Raw genomic sequence first — 17,934 nt, 5'->3', positions numbered from 1 at the left:
AAACACTCCGTGGCACAGGCTTCGCTACGCTTCACGGCACACCAAGAGACACTGCCGTCGGTCTTCACACTGCTTGCGCGCACCGGAAAAGCAGCGGTATTCACAGCACATCCAGTCGAACGCTGAAGGAACTCATGCGTTTGCGAAAATCGGCGCCGACACCTACAGTTTACGGCGCCATGTTGTTCTTACAAACTGCGCAGCAGGGGGTAGGCGCTAAGACAACTTAGAAAAAGCTCTTTCGCGTTGATCGCGAGAAGATAAAAAGTTCTCTTATGTGCGAGGGGGAAGATATGACGAACACGACAGGAGCGCGCGATGAAAGAAGTGTTTTGTCAACGTCATAAGATGGGCTGTTGTAGAGAGTACTGCTTCCCAACCAATCACGAGTTGCACCTCTCGCCCAAGCCGTCGTCTGCTATCGTTTGTCGTCTGCTACGATAGTAGCCTCCTGCGGGGGTTTCGCCTTATCTACGCGATGATTTCTAGGTCAAGCTGACGCTTATGAGCACAAAATACATTTATGAGTGGGTGAAGCCACCTTCAATTGATATTCTCACGCCATGTTAAATGGCAGTTAGTAATCAAAGGGACGTGAATCCGGCAAAGGCTTGTTTATACTCGAGAATCGTGAGCATTCGCACATATTTTTGATGTCGTTTCAAATTACTGGATCCATTTACTTCTGACTGCTCGCCGTATAAACGCGTTCCGTTTCGGTTTCCGAACAGTGAAGATCGAAAAGCTTGATTTGTTTGAGATTTCATGCATAATCTCGCACATCTATAATATGCTGCGATTTGCAATGTACGAGCCTGCTCTGGATTGACCCAAAGCGCTTAGTGACAGCTGCGTTTCAGCGATCGTGCCTATTGGGCAGTTAAAGCCAATCCAACTAGACATGTTGTGGAATCATATAATAGGCTTTAATAACGGCTAACTGAAATGCTCCGTTCAATTTTATTTCCAATAGCGTGCAGCTGATGTGCTCCTCTGAACCTCTTTGGTGGTGGTTTAGACCAATGGTGCGTACATCATGATAAGTTGGACGTCTCATTGGAGGAAGTTGGACGCAACACAACAACATAACAAAAAAATGTTGACCAAATACCGCGCCGCTTTGGACTTCATCGACCATTCATGTAGACCTTTGGTTTTAATCCAACCACAAGTCTTTGCATGCATAATGTTTCGCCACTGACACCCAATAGGCTTCTTTAATTACTGCGACTCCCAGTTTATTGGACGACTACGAGTGCCAATACAGTCCATAGCGTACAAGCGAAACAACACACGAAACTCAAAGCGCCGAAATAAATAAAACGTACCAGCAATCATCAAGAAGCCTTAAATGGCCGTGAATTAGCTCAAAATTAGCCACGGCACCCAGATACCCGCCGCAGTTGCATGTTCTAAACAGCCATATTGTTCGTAAGAGTGGTCTGGACCACTCTTGGGATTTTCTCGTAGCCACGCTGTTTCCGCGCAATTTTTTTGCTTCGTGAATCCACTTACGAGCCTTTTTCAGTGACGTCACCAAATATAGCAACTGCATCACCATCGCTGACATGTTCCTGGACAGTCACAGCGCGCTTTACCGCAGCGGCCGATGTGATAACGATGGCCTCTTACGACAATTTTTTCGCTTCGTGAATCGACTTACGCGACAAAATTTCTCTTACGCGACAATTTGCTCGTAAGTGAGTTTTGTGAATTCGGCCCCTGATACGCACGAAAACTAGCAAAGCTTTCGAGGCCTGGGGGGGGGGGGGGGGGGGGGGGGGATCGGAGATCTCTGTTTGTTCCGCGTTCGTTCTGGCGGTGTTACGTCACAAAAGTGGGCAGTCCGCAGCTCTCTTCCGCCGAGAGGAAGCGGACAGCCAATCGTCAGCGGTGAGCGGCGAGCTTTCCGGAAGTAGACGCGCATCGTTTGTCCTCGGCAAGGGGACCGTATATTTCAAAACGAAGGGTTTCTCGCCTTCTAATAAATACAGTTGTTATACGAAAAGATATTGTTTTTCTTTTCAATCTCAAACAGTTTCTGAAACAGCAATAGGTTTGAGCGCTGATATTTATTGGTGTTAGTTTTTCTAACGCGCTCGCTATGTGAAGTCGCGCACGCGAAAAAAAAAAAAAGAGAAAAGTGGCGGTTGGAGCAGTTTTTCAAGATGTCGTCCCACCCCACCGCAATGTCTGGCTTGGCTCCCGGGTTTTTATAAAAGAGCACCCAGAGATACCTACGCCGTCGTGCCCACTGGGGCCGTCGTTCACGAGTGAGGACCGGGACGGCACGTGGAAGTATCTGGTTTTTTGAACTAAGAAGTCCCTGCGCGTAAGACCACAGCCCAGTGGCAGGCCCGTTCATTTTGTTCGCACTGTTCGTTTCGAGAACAGAAAGCGACGCCGCACTCGCTCATGTCTTCAAACGCATCTCGCACCTCCAACCGCAAGAGAAGCACAGGTCGCAAGCGCCATTTTCTCAAAATCAGCTGTTGCGGCAGCCGCAACCGCCGCATCATGCCGTGCGAAGCCGTTTGTTCGCTCGAGAGAACGCGTGCGAGCGGTCTCGCGCTCCGTTCGTTTGTAGCAGACGACATGCTCGTTATGACGCGGTATGACGTCACCAAAAAATAAAAGATCAAGCAAAAAGAAAAATGGCTACGGCCCTCAGAGATGTGTTTTTTTCCGGCTTCGACCAATCGCGTATGCCGCCAGAATGGGTACAGAACGAACGGCGCAGAACAGAGATCTCCGATCACCCTACTCGTTATGCCGCGATATGACGTCACCAAAAAAGAAAAGATCAAGCAAAAAAAAAAAAGAAATGGCGACAGCCCCCGGCCTTGAGTGGCATCTCCCGCTTCAGCCAATCAGCGCGCTTGTTCTTCCCCAGGAGAAGGAACAAGCGGAACGAACAGATCTCCGATCGCCCCCCTGAAGACGACAACACTTCCCATCAAGCAAGCGTTTCTTGACGGTACGATCTGCCTATGTATCTGTTCCGAACAGACTACCGGCAAATGCAAGCTCACGTCCTAGAACATTTTATGTTACGTAAAATTAGTCCGCAACCACTGCTGGAACGACACGTGTGCAATCAGAAGTTCGGGGAATAACAGTGAGCTCAGGTTGTCAGGCATTTAATGGTAACGCCGCTGATGTCTCATTCTATGTACAGCGCATCACAGTAACGTCAAAGTTTCTTTTTTTTTTTTTTTTGAGGCCTGTTGGGACAGCTAAGGACAAATTTCGCAGTAGCAAAAGGTCTATGCGCGTCGTTTGCTGACACATTGAGCCGCCAGCTGAACTTGAGATTGTTTACTTTTTGTATGCGCCTTGTCTTCGGTAAGAAAACATTCTCAGTAGTTCCAGGTTTAGTTCGCATAGTTGTTACAACAAAATAGAATGTAAATATTGTCTTAAAAGAGTGGGGCTTTCGGCCGCGACGTACGGGAGAATAAAAAATACAGGCGTCGCCTACGGCGGCCGCTCCGCTGGGTGGCCTTTCTTAGGGTGCCTTGATGCCCGCGCGCTGGCGCGCGCATCGAGGCACTCTAGCCTTTCTTTTACTGTGGCGCCCCTAGCGGCCGCCGCTAGCTCTATATTAAACTGAGGCGGCAGTTTCGTGACCAGAAAAGCTATTGAGGGACTATGGTACCGCTCAGCACGTGAAATTTCGGTCGCGATTCGACATGGTTTCTGTGTAATGCGCATACCTCGAGATGGCCTGAAAGGTAGTCGGCGAATTTCCGCGATGGCACTTTGTTTTGTTTGCTTTTTTCCCCCGTGTTCATTTCGTTGGCAATGCGGGTCTTTGGCGGTTAATTTTTGAACATTCGGAGATTTAAGTGGTTGTAAGCGCCCCAAATCGCATATGTCGATTATCGGACACGCGAGGCTGCATGCTCAACACGTTTTGCGCAAGTGCAGCCTTTGAAGAAGGTTGGTTTGGTTATAGTGCGGTACCGCTTATAGTGCGGATATTCGCGACTCCGGCGACTTACGTTATAAGCGGTCTATACTGTATACACCACAGGCCTGAGCGCAACGATCCCATTGATGAACGAGCTGAAGGATTCCTTGTTCCTACCCAGAATTCATGTGGCCGTGATGAGACCCAGTCCTTCACGGCATCCTTGAGTTCGACGTTTGAGTTGAAGCGCTTCTCTTTCAGATTTTTCTTGAGGGGACCAAACACATGGAAATCGCAGGACGGCATGTCCGGGCTGTGGGGCGGATGGTCAAGCTGCTCCTCTTGAATTTGGCCACTTCCGCATGTGTGACCCTGGAGACGTGAGGATGCACCTGGTCTCGGGTCATCAACCGAACTCTCACGGCATGCACGAAAACGAGCACTTCGATTTCTCATGGACTCGTCGGACAGACAGTCTTCCCCGTATACGGTCGCCATCCAGCGATGAATGGTGGCCGGTTTAACTCCTTCCGCTGTCAGAAATCGGATAATGTCTCAATGCTCCTCAGTCGTCGAATTTTGCAATGTGAACATCATCCTGTCCTCACACGCACTGCAGCGTCAATTGGATGGCGCTCTTTATAGGAGCCTCTGCTCTCTCCTGCGCATGTGGCCGCCCCCGCATGCTCCGATCCACGGCGGAGACTCCAATTGCATCCCTAGATGTCACACTACGTTCTCCCGTAGCGGCATAGGCATTGATGTTAACGGATATGTTGTTACGACGTTTCGTACCTTTTCATTTGAACACCCCTTGTAGTCTATTGTACTGATATTGTTCTTACTGATGTTACTGATATAAATGTTTTACTAGCACAATGCAGTCACCATAAAAGTAGTGCTGCCAATTGTGTTTTGCAGACTTGTGATTCTACCTCTTGGCTTATCCAGAAGTATCTTTCAAACGCCTGCATTTCAGATGAGTGGCTCACCGTCGGAACCAGAGGAAGAACTCCCACCTGCAGTACCTCTTCCGCCCATCCAGAGGCTTCCTACGTTCTCCTTCAACCTCAAACCACCACAATCACTGCCAGCAACACCATCGACCACCCTCGCAAGCAACAGCAATGGGAAGACAAGCGGTGGAAGTATCAGTTCTGGCCTTGTAAGCTCTAGCCCCGTCACCTCTAGTTCTGTCAGCTCTAGCGCCCTGAACTCTAACGCCTTCAGCTCTATCCCCGTCAGCTCTAGCGTCGTGAACTCTAGCGCCTTCAGCCCTAGCACCATCAAGTCTAGCACTGTCAAGTCTAGTGCCATCAGCTCTGGCCTTGTAGGCACGGGCCCCATAGGTACCAACATTGTAAGCTCTGGCCCTGTCAGCTCCAACCCTGTCAGCTCCAGCACTGTCAGTTCCAGCCTTGTGACCTCCAGCCTTGTCAGATCTGGCCCCATCAGCAGCATCCCCACCAGTAGTATCCCCACCAGCACCAACCCTGTTGGTGCGCTCTCTGTCACAGAGTTCACATTCAGCAAGCCAAAGCCATTGGCCAGCTCTAGTGCTGCATTGGTGGCACAACCCCAGAGAGACCAGGTGAGCTTTGTGAGACATTGTCTTGTTTTGTAATCCATTCTGTCTTCTTGCATAATGGTACTTCAAGTGTTGTTTATAAGGGATCATAGCAACACATGAAAGGTTGCATGATCTTGGGTTCTTTTCTCCTCGTCTTCATTGGTTAAGCTGCTTTTTCGGGCACAATGCATTGTCACCTAATCGTTTGCATACAGTGTAGACACGTAAAAGGTGGCGTACATAAAGACAGATAAATATACAGTAGAACCTTGATGATAAGAATCTTGCAGGGTCACAAAATATATTCGTATCGGCTGAAATTCGTACCACTGAAAAACATGGAAAACTAGTATGCCAAGACAGTTTGCTACCAGTGTGCCGAGAATGGGAAAAAATAAAACTGGCGTATGTTTTTATTTATTGCTTCTCAGGGCCACAGCAGCATCATAGCTCTGTATGATTGCCAGTAGTTTTATAGACTTCAGTGATCATACTGGTACTCATAATTATGTGGCATGTACAGACGTGCAAATAAGGGACAAAATGTCCTGTGTTCCACGACAGGTAGTAGCCCCTTCCCAACCTTGGTACGCTTATCCACATGACACCAGTGTACTGCGGCGAAAGTGACAAGCATTTCACGAGCAATAGATAGGGTCTGAAAATTTTAGAACCACTTTGTTTTGTTGTTATTACTGTCTTTTTGCTGTGTGATTGGGGTTTTTTTGAGAGATTTCACGGGGCTGCCTGTAAAATCACAAGGGATTGCTCAAAATTCAGGAGTACCTCGGGCAAATTAGGTGAGTTTACAGTTACGCGTTCCCCAACAATCGCTCACGTTGACGTTGCAAGGCTTAGCTCTTTCACCAAGTCCGTCCGCTTTCTCTTTGGGTCCAAGTCCACCTTTTGTAGGATGTTCAATAGCGAGACATGGCTTGCTTCTGTGAGGTAAGCAGGCATAAATGCCACCTCGAGTGTAACAGCGCATGTCAGCACCTCGAGTAAAAAAGAAGAAAGGCGTGAAGCCAACACCATTTCTAATTTAAAACCGAGGGGACATGAAGGTGCACTTGGGCCTCCAAGATTAGCGCGCACCATCTTGGAGGTGATGACATGCAGTTGATGGCCTATGCTGACAACCTGCCAAACCCGCAGTCTGACGCACATACCCGTGCTTAAGTTCCTTGCACCTGGGTGTGATTGCAGACTTTCGTGACTGCGTGGGCAGAATCTGTTCGCATCTTTGGGGCAGCGTACGTTTGTATCGAACATTACGGGGTGAAAATCGTTTCACAGCAACCATACTAGAAGAGAACCAAGCTGGACAAGTTGGTTGACGTTCATTTTGTAATGGTTTTAACTGCGCTATAACAAGGAAAACAGAAAAAGAGAAGATAGCACATGTGCAGGCAGCTGTGCATGTGCTGTCTTAGCTTCTGTTGTTATAGCGCAGTTAAAACCATTACAAAATGAACTGTACTCTGGCACATTGCAGGCTAATGGGCCTTGGCCGGGACCACAAAAAAGTTCGTATTGCCCCAAACTCTGTATGAGCCGTGATCGTATCACCAAGATTCTACTGTACAGGTGCCGAAAAAGGGTGGTTTCCTCTTTCTTGCAATCCTCCACATATGTGTTGTGCTTTCCATAGAGCAATTCATGCAAAGCGAAGTGATTCTGTGCCTTTCATACAAAGGTAGGCCTCCTTCAACCTGATTCATTGGTTATGGTCATGGTAGCCGTGTTAAAAATTCCGACCTGCTACTCTATTCCTTTCCTGAAAATTCTACATCCAGTATTTTTTTAAAAGGTGCGACCATTACGCATGTAAGTATAGTATACACTCTTGCATCTTCCTCTGCACTCGGTCACTGACGAGTGGCTCATGCTTAAATGTCATTTGCATTGACTTATTGTAATTGCGTTGACAATGTGCCACATTCCGGAATCCATGCCAAAGTTATATTTTTTGTTTATGCTTGCATTGGATATTACTGCTAAGAAATTACCCATGTGTTTTGAGCTTAATATTTGATTATTTTTATACAAAAATAGAGCATTATTGTCTTCAAAATAAATAGACCTTTACTTATACTCTAAGATTAATTACTGAAAATGCACAATTCAACATGCCGTTCTTGCTATAGAATATAGAGTGCCCTGGAATAAAGTTGTGTACATTTTACTTGCGTGTCGCTGGAAGACAAAGCAAAAGGGGCAGATAGTTTTGCACTTTATTCTATGTTTATGCCGATACAAAGTGATATTTGTGGTTAGAAATCTATTCATAATATCACTGCTGTTCTGTTTGACTAGAAATTTAGAACTTGTAATAATTTGTTTACATTTAGCTTGAAGATCAAGCATGAGGGAAAAGCTTTCGCTGTTTTCTGTGTTTTGCCTGATTTAAAGTGACAATATTTAGTGTCCAATATTCTGAAACCTGCTCATAAAGTGGCTACTGTTGTATTTGGCTACAAAATTGGAGCCAAGATTAAATGACATGGTTACTTTTGGCTACTTTTAGCTTGAATTCTGGCTCCTTTTAAAATCGGCCCAATGGCAACTCTGAGCCAACACATCTATCACGTGGGTGGTATGCCACTGTTGTGCACAGCATGTGTATGTATTTTATTGTTATTCATGTGCCACGTATCAGTGTGGTTTTCTGTTGGCGCCCTAAAAATCTCCGAAGAAGCTTTGCTGGTTTGTTGCATTATGTTTGAATTATTTCAGGTCTTATCACAATTTTTTCTGTATATTTTGCTGTGTTTGCTTCTAATTGTTAAATATGCAAAAATACTTTTACATTGGTTGCGACTTCACTGTAGTGAGGATTCACTGTATAAAACTACTCTCTCTTGCTATTTTTCTGTAGGTGTTACTAAAGTGTGGTACGGTGCTGCTGCTTGTTTTCTGCACTCTAGTTATACGAGTTCTCTGAGCCTTGGGGACCACATGGCGATGAGGAACAGCAGGAAGAAAAGCTGCCTGATGAAGCAGGTGAACTTGGGCACAGTTTCTTTGAAATTATCTTATGCTGTGGTTGATGTATCTTTGTGCTATCGCACACATTTTCAGAACTAATTCAGTCTTGGGAGCTCTGGCTAAGCTTTCTAGGGGCACTGACACAATTTTTCGAAGGCGAGTTTACTCTGCGATACAAATCTCCTGTATGCAGAGACTCCTCTGAGCAAGTGTGAAGCTCAGTAAATGCTCATAAGGTATTTTATTTTGATATTAAAGTCAATTTTGCCGTGGCGCACCTACCGACATCGACACTAGCTTGACGTCAAGCTACAGTACTAATTCTGGTGACTTCACGCAGCAGTCTGGCTAGTTGTGACAACGTCGGGTGCCAAAACTTCCAAAATGGCCGCTTGTGCGTCGCCAATGGAGCCACAGTGCGGAGCGGCCGTGGAAATGTCACGATATCTTGCGCGAACACGTGACGAGAAGCTCTTGTTGTGACGTCAGGGTGCAGTAGGAACCGAAACTAGCTTTTAGAAACATACTGTAATTGCTTTTTCAGGGTACACTCGCACTTAGCAGTACATTTTCTAGGCTCTTGAGGGCTTGGCCTTTCATTTGATGCAAACAAACGACAACTTAAAATTTTCGTGTCAGTAGCCCTTTCAACACTGTGTGACTGCAATGGACTCTCTGAGTTGTTTGCTGCAGATAGTTGTAGATGGAGCAATGTTTCGAATATGAGGTTTCTTACTTGTGAAACTGCCTTTTGTGTGCTGGCAGATGCATAATTGCACTGTTTAATTCAGGTCATGGACTGAAGAAGCCAAGAGAAGCCATGCAGGTGGATCCTCCAAACAAGTCTGTGCCGGAGGTTGACGCAGAGACCAAAGAGCCAGAGAATGCCACGGCCAAAAATGACAAGGACAGCAAGAATTCCGTAAAAGGTGCTTGCAAGTGTTCTCTCTTCTCTCTCTGCAGTTTCGTGCCAGGCATGTAAGTTATGGTGGGCTTGACAAGCTTTTGAAGTCTGCGCAAAGCAGGGATGTAAGGGTTGAAGCTTAGGCGATTTGGTAGTGATCCATTTTAGAGGTGCTTACTGCGCATTCAAGATTTGGAAAAGGGGACAGCACAAGGAGAGGCAAGGAATGCGAAGTTCCTTCCACAAGAACACATCTTCGGAGGAATTTCCGAAATAACAAAGAAGTGTCTTATGCACCTGAAGCTCCCACAGTGTAGCCTTAGTGCTTCTTCAGAAGCATCTTTCAGTGTGATTACCAAGCTTAACAGCCTCTGCCTGCACCTTGCATCTTGGGGCAATAATAGCAGCGGTAAATCGTGAAATAACAGCAGCACAACAGGTTAGACACAAAGAGAAATGACACAAGCTTGTTAGATAAACAATGCAATTACAGTGGAACTTCAATTATACGTCCCCGGTCATGCGACAACCCGCATTTTATGACTAATTGGCTTGGTCACGGCAAAACCCCCATAGAAATAATGTATTAAAAACCTCGATTGTACCACTCAATTTTATGCTGGCCCCACCTCGTACGACGCCTCCCTGGGACCGTCCGAGAAAAAAAAAGAGCCCTAAGGCAACACAGGCTGGCACGCGAGCACACTGCGGCCGGATGAAAAAAGTCTGGAAACCGAGGAACCGAGTTCCTCTGCGCTGCCACCACAGGGCCTCTTCAATTTCCTACTCGCGGGCTGCCATAGCTAGCCAGAGCCAGCGGGAGCGCATTAGTTTTTGGCGCATTGCACTGCTCACCGTGCTGCGCATTTCCGGTGCGGTCTTGGTCCCCCTCCCCCCCTTGCTGGGTGGTTCTGGAGAACATGGCGGATAATTTCGAGCTCGCTTTCTAGTAGGCGATAACTTTCACTAGATTTCGCGTCATTGCTCCGGACGTGTTGAACGGCGATTGCTAAGCCTGTCCACGTTAACAGTGTGACAGCCGCGGGAACTGGAACTACACTCAAACCTCATTATAATAAAGTTGCATCTGCCACGAAAATAACTTCGTTATATACGAAAATTCGTTGTAAACGTTTATTTGTAACACTAGCTATGACAAGACTATTTTTCACTTACTTCGTTATAACCGATAATTCGTTATATCCATGTTCGTTATAATGAGGTTTGAGTGTAGCTGCTGTCTCTCTTCCAGAGGGCTGGGGCGCTGTTGTAAGCGGTTTTTTCTGCACGTGATTGGTTGAAGCTTGCGCAGATATACATGCTTGCAAAAATCGAAGAGACCCACTGCCATTCCTTCGCCTCTGTCTCTCGCTACAAACGGTTGTGCACCGCAGCTGCTGTTTCCATGTGCAAAATGACCATCACTGCCTATATTCTTAGTTTTAGGGGCGAAGCTCCTTAGGGTTGGGTCGTTCCCTCCTCTGTAGTAGTAGTAGTAGTATGTAGCCACCTCGCCCGATCGGCAACGGGCGAGCGCCAATCGGTAAAGTCCCCCCCTCTCTCGCCTCGCGAGGCTGACGCAGGCAGCGTCTGCTAGCGAGTTTCTTGATTGAAAAAAACCGACTGATCGTGCTGCACAACCGTTCGCTGACCACCCCGTATATATAGGCACTGGATTTTGACCTCCAAGGTAGTGCCTGTGTGAGATTTCTCCTGTGCGTGATTAAACAATAAAAATTCACAGCGTACATGTAAAATTAAAGTGAGCTGCAAGTCGCCATGGCTTTCATCGACCCTTTAGTATAAACGCGCCCGACCTCACGATGATGTACTGGGCAGAATTCACGGAAGATTCACATATGGCGCGTGTAATTGGCGGAAGGTAATCGTTCGATTTAGTGCGGCGACGTACGCTAGGGGGACCATTGTAATAAAATCCACTCGCTGTTGGCGCGCTTTCACTTTCGCTCGGAGTATTCACGGTTTACCAATGATTCCCTCCGGAGCTTCGCGCCACTCATCATCATTCACCCCGTGGATATGCTGTGGATTTTTTCGATTATACGACGCCTGGATTACATGACAATTTTGCATGGTCCCCTGAAAGTTGTATGATCGGGGTTCCACTGTATTTGGATGCAAAGACCTGATTATGCTGTCTCATGTGTCATGTTTGTCATGCATGTGCAAAGGCGTATTATTCTTCCATTTCGTGTGTACACATTGTTCCTTTCTTCTTAAAAGAGGTGAAAAATTCCTGAACACAAGGTGTCGCTGGAGCCGACGTTTCGACAAGCGGACAAGTTGCAGCCTTGAAGACAAGTCCACCTGTTGAAACATTGGCGCCAGCGACACTCCGTGTTCACAAATTTTTCAATTCTTCAAGCTTCCATCTTTCCCGGAACTTTTGCCTCTTTTGGATTTCTTCTTAAAGGGGTACTGACACAAAATTTCGCGGCCGAGATAGCCTGCTGGATCGATTCCCGTGTACGTGCGTGTACCATCTGCAAAATATCGGCAGCGAATAAAACTTGGAAGGTATTTTATATGAATTTTGAAGTTCGCGAGCACGATCCAGCATTATAGGCCGCACCTAGTGCATTGACACCCTCGGAGGTGACCCGAGGTGACCCCCCTACTTCCCCTACGTAACCGTTGCAGCCGGTACAAGTTACGATGACGTCGTAGCCGCCATTTCTGTTTTGACGCGCTTCCCGACGAATCGCTCCTCGCCAGCGGGTCAAACATGAAGTGATTCGCCACGTCGAAAATTCCTTCGATCCCCGCCGCAAGAAAATCGTCGCCGTCGGACGACGGTGAGCCCGACGACGACAGACCGCGCGGAAATGCGTCACTGTTCTGTGTGCTCACGTGACCGAGCGTTTCACTCGCTAGGTGGTGATAGTTGCACCCGGCGGCTTGCCGTTTTTGGAGCTCTGTCAAACCGAAACTGAGGCTGTGTCGGTAATGAGGAGCTTGTAATTAATTATCTGTCGCGCACTGCAGCAAACGATGTGCCGTGTTATGACTAACAGGCCCCCAGCAACACATTGCAGCAAAAAAACGCGGGGCGAAAATTTTTGTGTCAGGACTCCTTTAAAAGAAATATTTATTTATTTATTTACAGATACTGCAGGCCCTGTTCGGGCCCAAGCAGGAGTTGCAAATATAGTTGCAAGTCAGCACTTGTGTTGTTTTTCTTCTGTGTGTCTAACGTGTTGCACTGTTTTTATTTCATGATGAGCATCAACCAACTTGCTCAACTCGCCACTCTGCTTTAGCAGAAGTAAAGTGGCGTTGGGATGCTAAAATAGCTTAAAAGCGCCCGACGCTCATTTCCTGTATCCACTTCTTTGTTGTGGCCAGATGGTGGGGACCTGTGGGAACGTTTCAAGCCAGCTGCCGGGAGCTGGTCGTGTTCGGTGTGCATGATCACCAATGCAGCCTCGGCAAACTGCTGCCAAGCCTGCGAGACGCCGCGTCCTGGTGCTGCTCCCAAAGCAGCAGCAGCTCCCACAAGTGTCCCTTCTTCAGCGCCCGCCCCCGTGGCCCCGCTGCCTATCAGTGTTGCCACCGCAGCCTCACGCTGGGAGTGCAGCACATGCCTGGTGAGAAATGAGACCAGTGCCACTCGTTGCTGTGCCTGCGAGACTCTTCGGCCGTCGGCCGGCAGTGCTACAGCTGGTGCTACACCTTCCGTGGTGGCCAGTGGATCCCTTTGGGAGTGTGACACGTGCCTGGTCAGAAACCAACCTACTGCAGTGCGTTGTTGTGCCTGCGAGAATCCTCGGCCGTCGGCCAGCACTGCCACTCTTTCCTCGGCGCAGGGTGAGCTTCTCCCTTCTCCATAAAAACAGTATTTAAAGGAACAGTGAAAAGAAGAACCGGAGCTCTATCAGTGAACGGCCCTTCTGAATTGAAATAAGTGCCCTCCTACGAGTGCTTAAACTAAAACAGTATTTAAAGGAACAGTAAATAGAAAAACTGGAGCTCTGTAGTAAACTAGCCTTCTGCAATGAAACTACTGCCCTTCTAAGAGTGCTGAAACTAAAACAGTATCTAAAGGGGTATTCAGACGGGGGAGAAATGCTCGGGGGAGGCGGGGGGGTTGCGGATCACGTGACCGCGACGTCACGGATTAGCGAGTGGGCGTGACCCCCCCCGCGCCTCCTCGGAGGAGACGGGGACGTTTTCCCCGAAAGGACAAACAATCCCCCGGCGGTGGGGGATATGGCGGAATTTCGGGCTCTTGTTTGGCCACATTGTTGCACTTGCTCCTGCAGAGAGCGGCAGTGGGTATCCAGTCTGCAGCTGGATGGTCGTCTGCAGCTCGTCGTCAGCAGCTCGTCAAACGGGTGGTGCAAGCCACCAGAGTAGTCTAGTAACACTGGTCTCCCCCTCCGTTCGCCTATGTCATGAGTAAGGAGAGGACGTATGGACGACGAAGACGACGAAGTAGGAGGAGAAGCACGCGGAACAGGCACGAGCGCGTGCAGGGTAGCACACGGCGCGATGCGCGTGACACGAGCCGTAAACGAAGGCAGCAGTTCGATGAGCTGGCATTGTTTGCGTGGCTACTGAAGAAGAAGGTCGCATTGGCAGCTACGTTCTGTCAACGGGAAGGCAGCGGACGTTCGATTCCGGAGGCCGTGACGCTGGCACTCCGTGGCGTGGCCGTTGACCTCGACGACGCTCGGGCGAGGCTCCTCGGAGGTGCTGCAGCACCTTGCGGCAATTCAGGACGCACCAGCAGCAGTCCCCCTTCAAGCTTCAGCCAGCAACAATCCCCGGGACGCCAAGTCATCATGTACAGCAGGGGCCGAGCTCGTACTTAGGCCTAAGCGGCAGCGACGCCTGGCCACGTCAGCGTCCGGGAAGAGGCTTACGGCAGCGTGGCTAACCGACACGTATCGGAGCGACGATTGAAGAGGATCGTCGGAAACATCGACTGCGGATCCAACCCCACGGAGGCGGGACTCATGGAGTTTGACGGAACCAAGTAAGCGTGTTCCATCCAGACTACGACTCGACGGCGAGGCCTACGTGGCCAGACACTCCAGTAGCGACGCTAGTCGTAGGTCTCAAAGTACTGAGAAGTGTGTTTGTTAACTTTCGCATAGTTCTGTTGTGGTTATAAGATTTTCTCTGTTAGTTATTTTGAGTGTTTTCTTATAGTTTTTCTTGTGTGTAATTAAATTATGTTTGCTGTGCCTACCTGCGCCTTCTCAATCTGTCTCCAGCGCACACGCCTCCGAGATCGGTGACAAAACAATTGGCGAGCCTGCCAGGATTCAATCCGGCCCAGTCACCGATTCTCAGGGGGAATAAGTTGGTGCGGAGATGGATTGGGAGCGCTTGACGGCGATAGCTAAAGATCTAGGAATGACTAAAGAGGAGACCTTGAAGTTTTTTGATAATGCCCAAGTAGAACATGAGCGCAAATTTGAACGCGAAAAAGAGCTTCTCGAATTGAAGTTGAGACTAGCGCAACTTAATGGTGTTCCGCAAGACGACCAGAGCGTCACATCAGCATCCTCTGGCTCGCAGTCACCCAAAACTACCCGCATATGTCCGAGAAAGTTAATGGCTCCGTTCGATGAAAGACGTGATGACTTGGATGCCTATTTACACAGATTTGAACGGATTGCCAGGGGTCAAGGTTGGGACAGAAGGGAGTGGGCAACAGCACTCAGCCTTTGTCTGGTAGGAGAAGCCTTAAGTGTTTTTGGCCGAATGCCCGCCGATGACTCTATGGATTATGATAAAGTCAAGAAAACACTGTTGCAAAGATTTAGGTTGACGGCGGAAGGCTTCCGGGAGCGGTTTCGTGGGTGCAAGCCAGAGAATGCAGAGACAGCGAAGCAGTTTGTGTGCCGCTTGTCAAATTATTTTGAAAGATGGATGGAGATGGCGAATGTAGAAAAAACATATGAAGGTGTACGTGATTGCATGGTCGTGGAGCAATTCTTGAATTGTTGCAGTAACAAGTTAAGTGTTTTCCTGAAAGAACGAAAGGTAGCCTCACTTGATGATGTAGCAGAGCATGCCGATCAGTATTTGGAGGCCCAGGGATTTAGAAACCTAGGGAAGGCAAATGAAGGCTGTGACAAAGCAAGAACAGATGAGTCAGAGGGTAGACCTCAGGGAGTAGCGAACACGTCACAGCGACCACTCAGGTGTTTCCTGTGTAACCGCATTGGGCACCAAGCTATGAATTGTCGAACTGGAGATGGTCGTTCACAAGTAGTGGTGTGTCAGTTGTGCAACAGAAGGGGACACCGAGCGAACGAGTGTAGGCCAGGGACCACAGACAAAGTAGCCTGTATAGTGGACTCTCAGGATGGTAGCACAAGAGAAGTTGGGACTAAAGACACAGTAGCTTGTATAGTGGACTCACAGAGGGATAGCGTGGAAGAAGGGCAACAGGCACAGAAAGAAGAGTCGGGTAAGAACGAAAGTAGGAGACGGGTTACCGGTCGTAGACGGAGAGGTGCATGGACAAAGGGTGAAAGTTTTGAGAGATACAGGCACAAATATTGTTTTGGTGAAAAGGAGCTTAGTAGACGAGTCGAATCTAACAGGGGAGTACGCAACAGTCATTTTGGTGGATAGTTCGGTGAGAAGGCTTCCAGAAGCTCGGATAAAAGTTGCAAGTCCATATTACACAGGTTGGGTGACAGCAAAGTGCTTAGAGAAGCCTATGTACGACCTGATTTTGGGTAATGTGCCGGGAGTCAGGAAAGTAGATGAGCCGGATACGAACTGGGAAAACAACAGGGACATGGTAGATGAACAGAATACAACCAGTGGTAGAGTAGCGGAACCAAAGGAGAGTGGTAAGAAGGAATCATGCCACGACAGAGTAAGAGAAGTGCAGACGCCAATAGCAGAAGTGGCCTTGGCAGCAATTACGAGAGCGGCGGCAAAGAGAGAAGCAGAGGCCACAAGATTGAAGGTGGCGACCATGCAGAATATAGATGTAACCCCTACGGAGTTCAGAGAAGAGCAGAAAAAGGATGAATCGTTGAAGGGTTGTTTTCATAAGGTAGGGGAACCATTCAAGAAACAGCGAAGCAGGAATGTATTTGAGTTCCAAATACACGATGGACTATTGTATAGGAGATGCCAGTTTAGTTCAGGAAGGGAAGTACAACAGCTGATGGTACCCAAAGCTTACAGGAAAGCGATACTTACCTTGGGACATGACAGTGCCATAGCAGGGCATCAGGGAGTTAAGAACACGCTGACTAGAATTACAGAAGAATTCTTTTGGTCTGGGATTCAGTCAGAAGTTAAAAGATATGTGAAGTCCTGTGATGTGTGTCAGCGCACAGTAGTAAAAGGGAGAGTAGGCAGTAAGAAATTATTCGACCGTGGGAAAGGAGGGCTTGGAGTTAGTATGGGATATTAAAAGGTTTCACAGCGATTTTTTCGGAAAGAAATTCAAAGTGCAGACGGATCATCAACCGGTAGAGTTCATAAACAAGGCGAAGTTGACAAATGAAAGAGTAATGAGAGGGAGTCTTGCACTGCAAGAATACTCATTTAGTGTAGAATATATTAAAGGGAGAGAAAATGTGGGGGCCGATTTTTTGAGTAGAAGTTGTTGAGCGGCCAAAAAATAGGTGTAGAGGGTAAAACAGGGAAAAGCAAAGCTTGATAGCACTAAGAGGATGAAATTGTGCAACATACATGGTGATGTATTGATGTGTGTGGTGTATATACAGTGCGATAGGGACGATTGACTTATATAGCAGTGTTGTGAAGTGACCAGCGAAGTGGGTGTGCGTGACAAGTATGTGGTGAAGTGTCAAGTGGAAAGGCCTGTGAGTTGACAAGAAGACGGGCATTACAACAAAAGAAAGAAGAGTAGAGTTTTTTTTAGAAAAAAAAACTTTCAAAAAAGGGGGCCTATGTCATGAGTAAGGAGAGGACGTATGGACGACGAAGTAGGAGGAGAAGCACGCGGAACAGGCACGAGCGCGTGCAGGGTAGCACACGGCGCGATGCACATTACACGAGCCGTAAACGAAGGCAGCAGTTCGATGAGCTGGCATTGTTTGCATGGCTACTGGAGAAGAAGGTCGCATTGGCAGCTACGTTCTGTCAACGGGAAGGCAGCGGACGTTCGATTCCGGAGGCCGTGACGCTGGCACTCCGTGGCGTGGCCGTTGACCTCGACGACGCTCGGGCGAAACTCCTCGGAGGTGCTGCAGCACCTTGCGGCAATTCAGGACGCACCAGCAGCAGTCCCCCTTCAAGCTTCAGCCAGCAACAATCCCCGGGACGCCAAGTCATCATGTACAGCAGGGGCCGAGCTCGTACTTAGGCCTAAGCGGCAGCGACGCCTGGCCACGTCGGCGTCCGGGAAGAGGCTTACGGCAGCGTGGCTAACCGACACGTATCAGAGCGACGATTGAAGAGGATCGTCGGAAACATCGACTGCGGATCCAACCCCACGGAGGCGGGACTCATGGAGTTTGACGGAACCAAGTAAGCGTGTTCCATCCAGACTACGACTCGACGGCGAGGCCTACGTGGCCAGACACTCCAGTAGCG

At 48.3% G+C, this 17,934-nt stretch overlaps 1 protein-coding gene across 3 annotated transcripts in view; it reads left to right on the top strand.

Moving 5' to 3' along the window:
• Positions 1-17,934, top strand: part of LOC119406910 (nuclear pore complex protein Nup153) — a 65,167-nt gene that overhangs the window by 35,473 nt on the left and 11,760 nt on the right. The window contains exons 9-13 of one of the 3 annotated variants that reach the window (XM_049419586.1): positions 4,893-5,203; positions 5,234-5,504; positions 8,411-8,486; positions 9,263-9,400; positions 12,742-13,203. In XM_049419586.1, coding sequence (XP_049275543.1) covers positions 4,893-5,203; positions 5,234-5,504; positions 8,411-8,486; positions 9,263-9,400; positions 12,742-13,203 — 1,258 coding nt within the window. Of the gene's footprint in view, positions 1-4,892; positions 5,505-8,410; positions 8,487-9,262; positions 9,401-12,741; positions 13,204-17,934 lie in introns of all 3 variants that reach the window. The other 2 variants (XM_049419587.1, XM_037673690.2) reach the window with 2 other exon arrangements.

The sequence above is a fragment of the Rhipicephalus sanguineus genome, chromosome 10 (assembly GCF_013339695.2).
Source record: "Rhipicephalus sanguineus isolate Rsan-2018 chromosome 10, BIME_Rsan_1.4, whole genome shotgun sequence".
NCBI classification, from domain to species: domain Eukaryota; kingdom Metazoa; phylum Arthropoda; class Arachnida; order Ixodida; family Ixodidae; genus Rhipicephalus; species Rhipicephalus sanguineus.
Note: the sequence above shows the minus strand (reverse complement) of the source record. Positions and strands in the feature narration are given on the sequence as shown.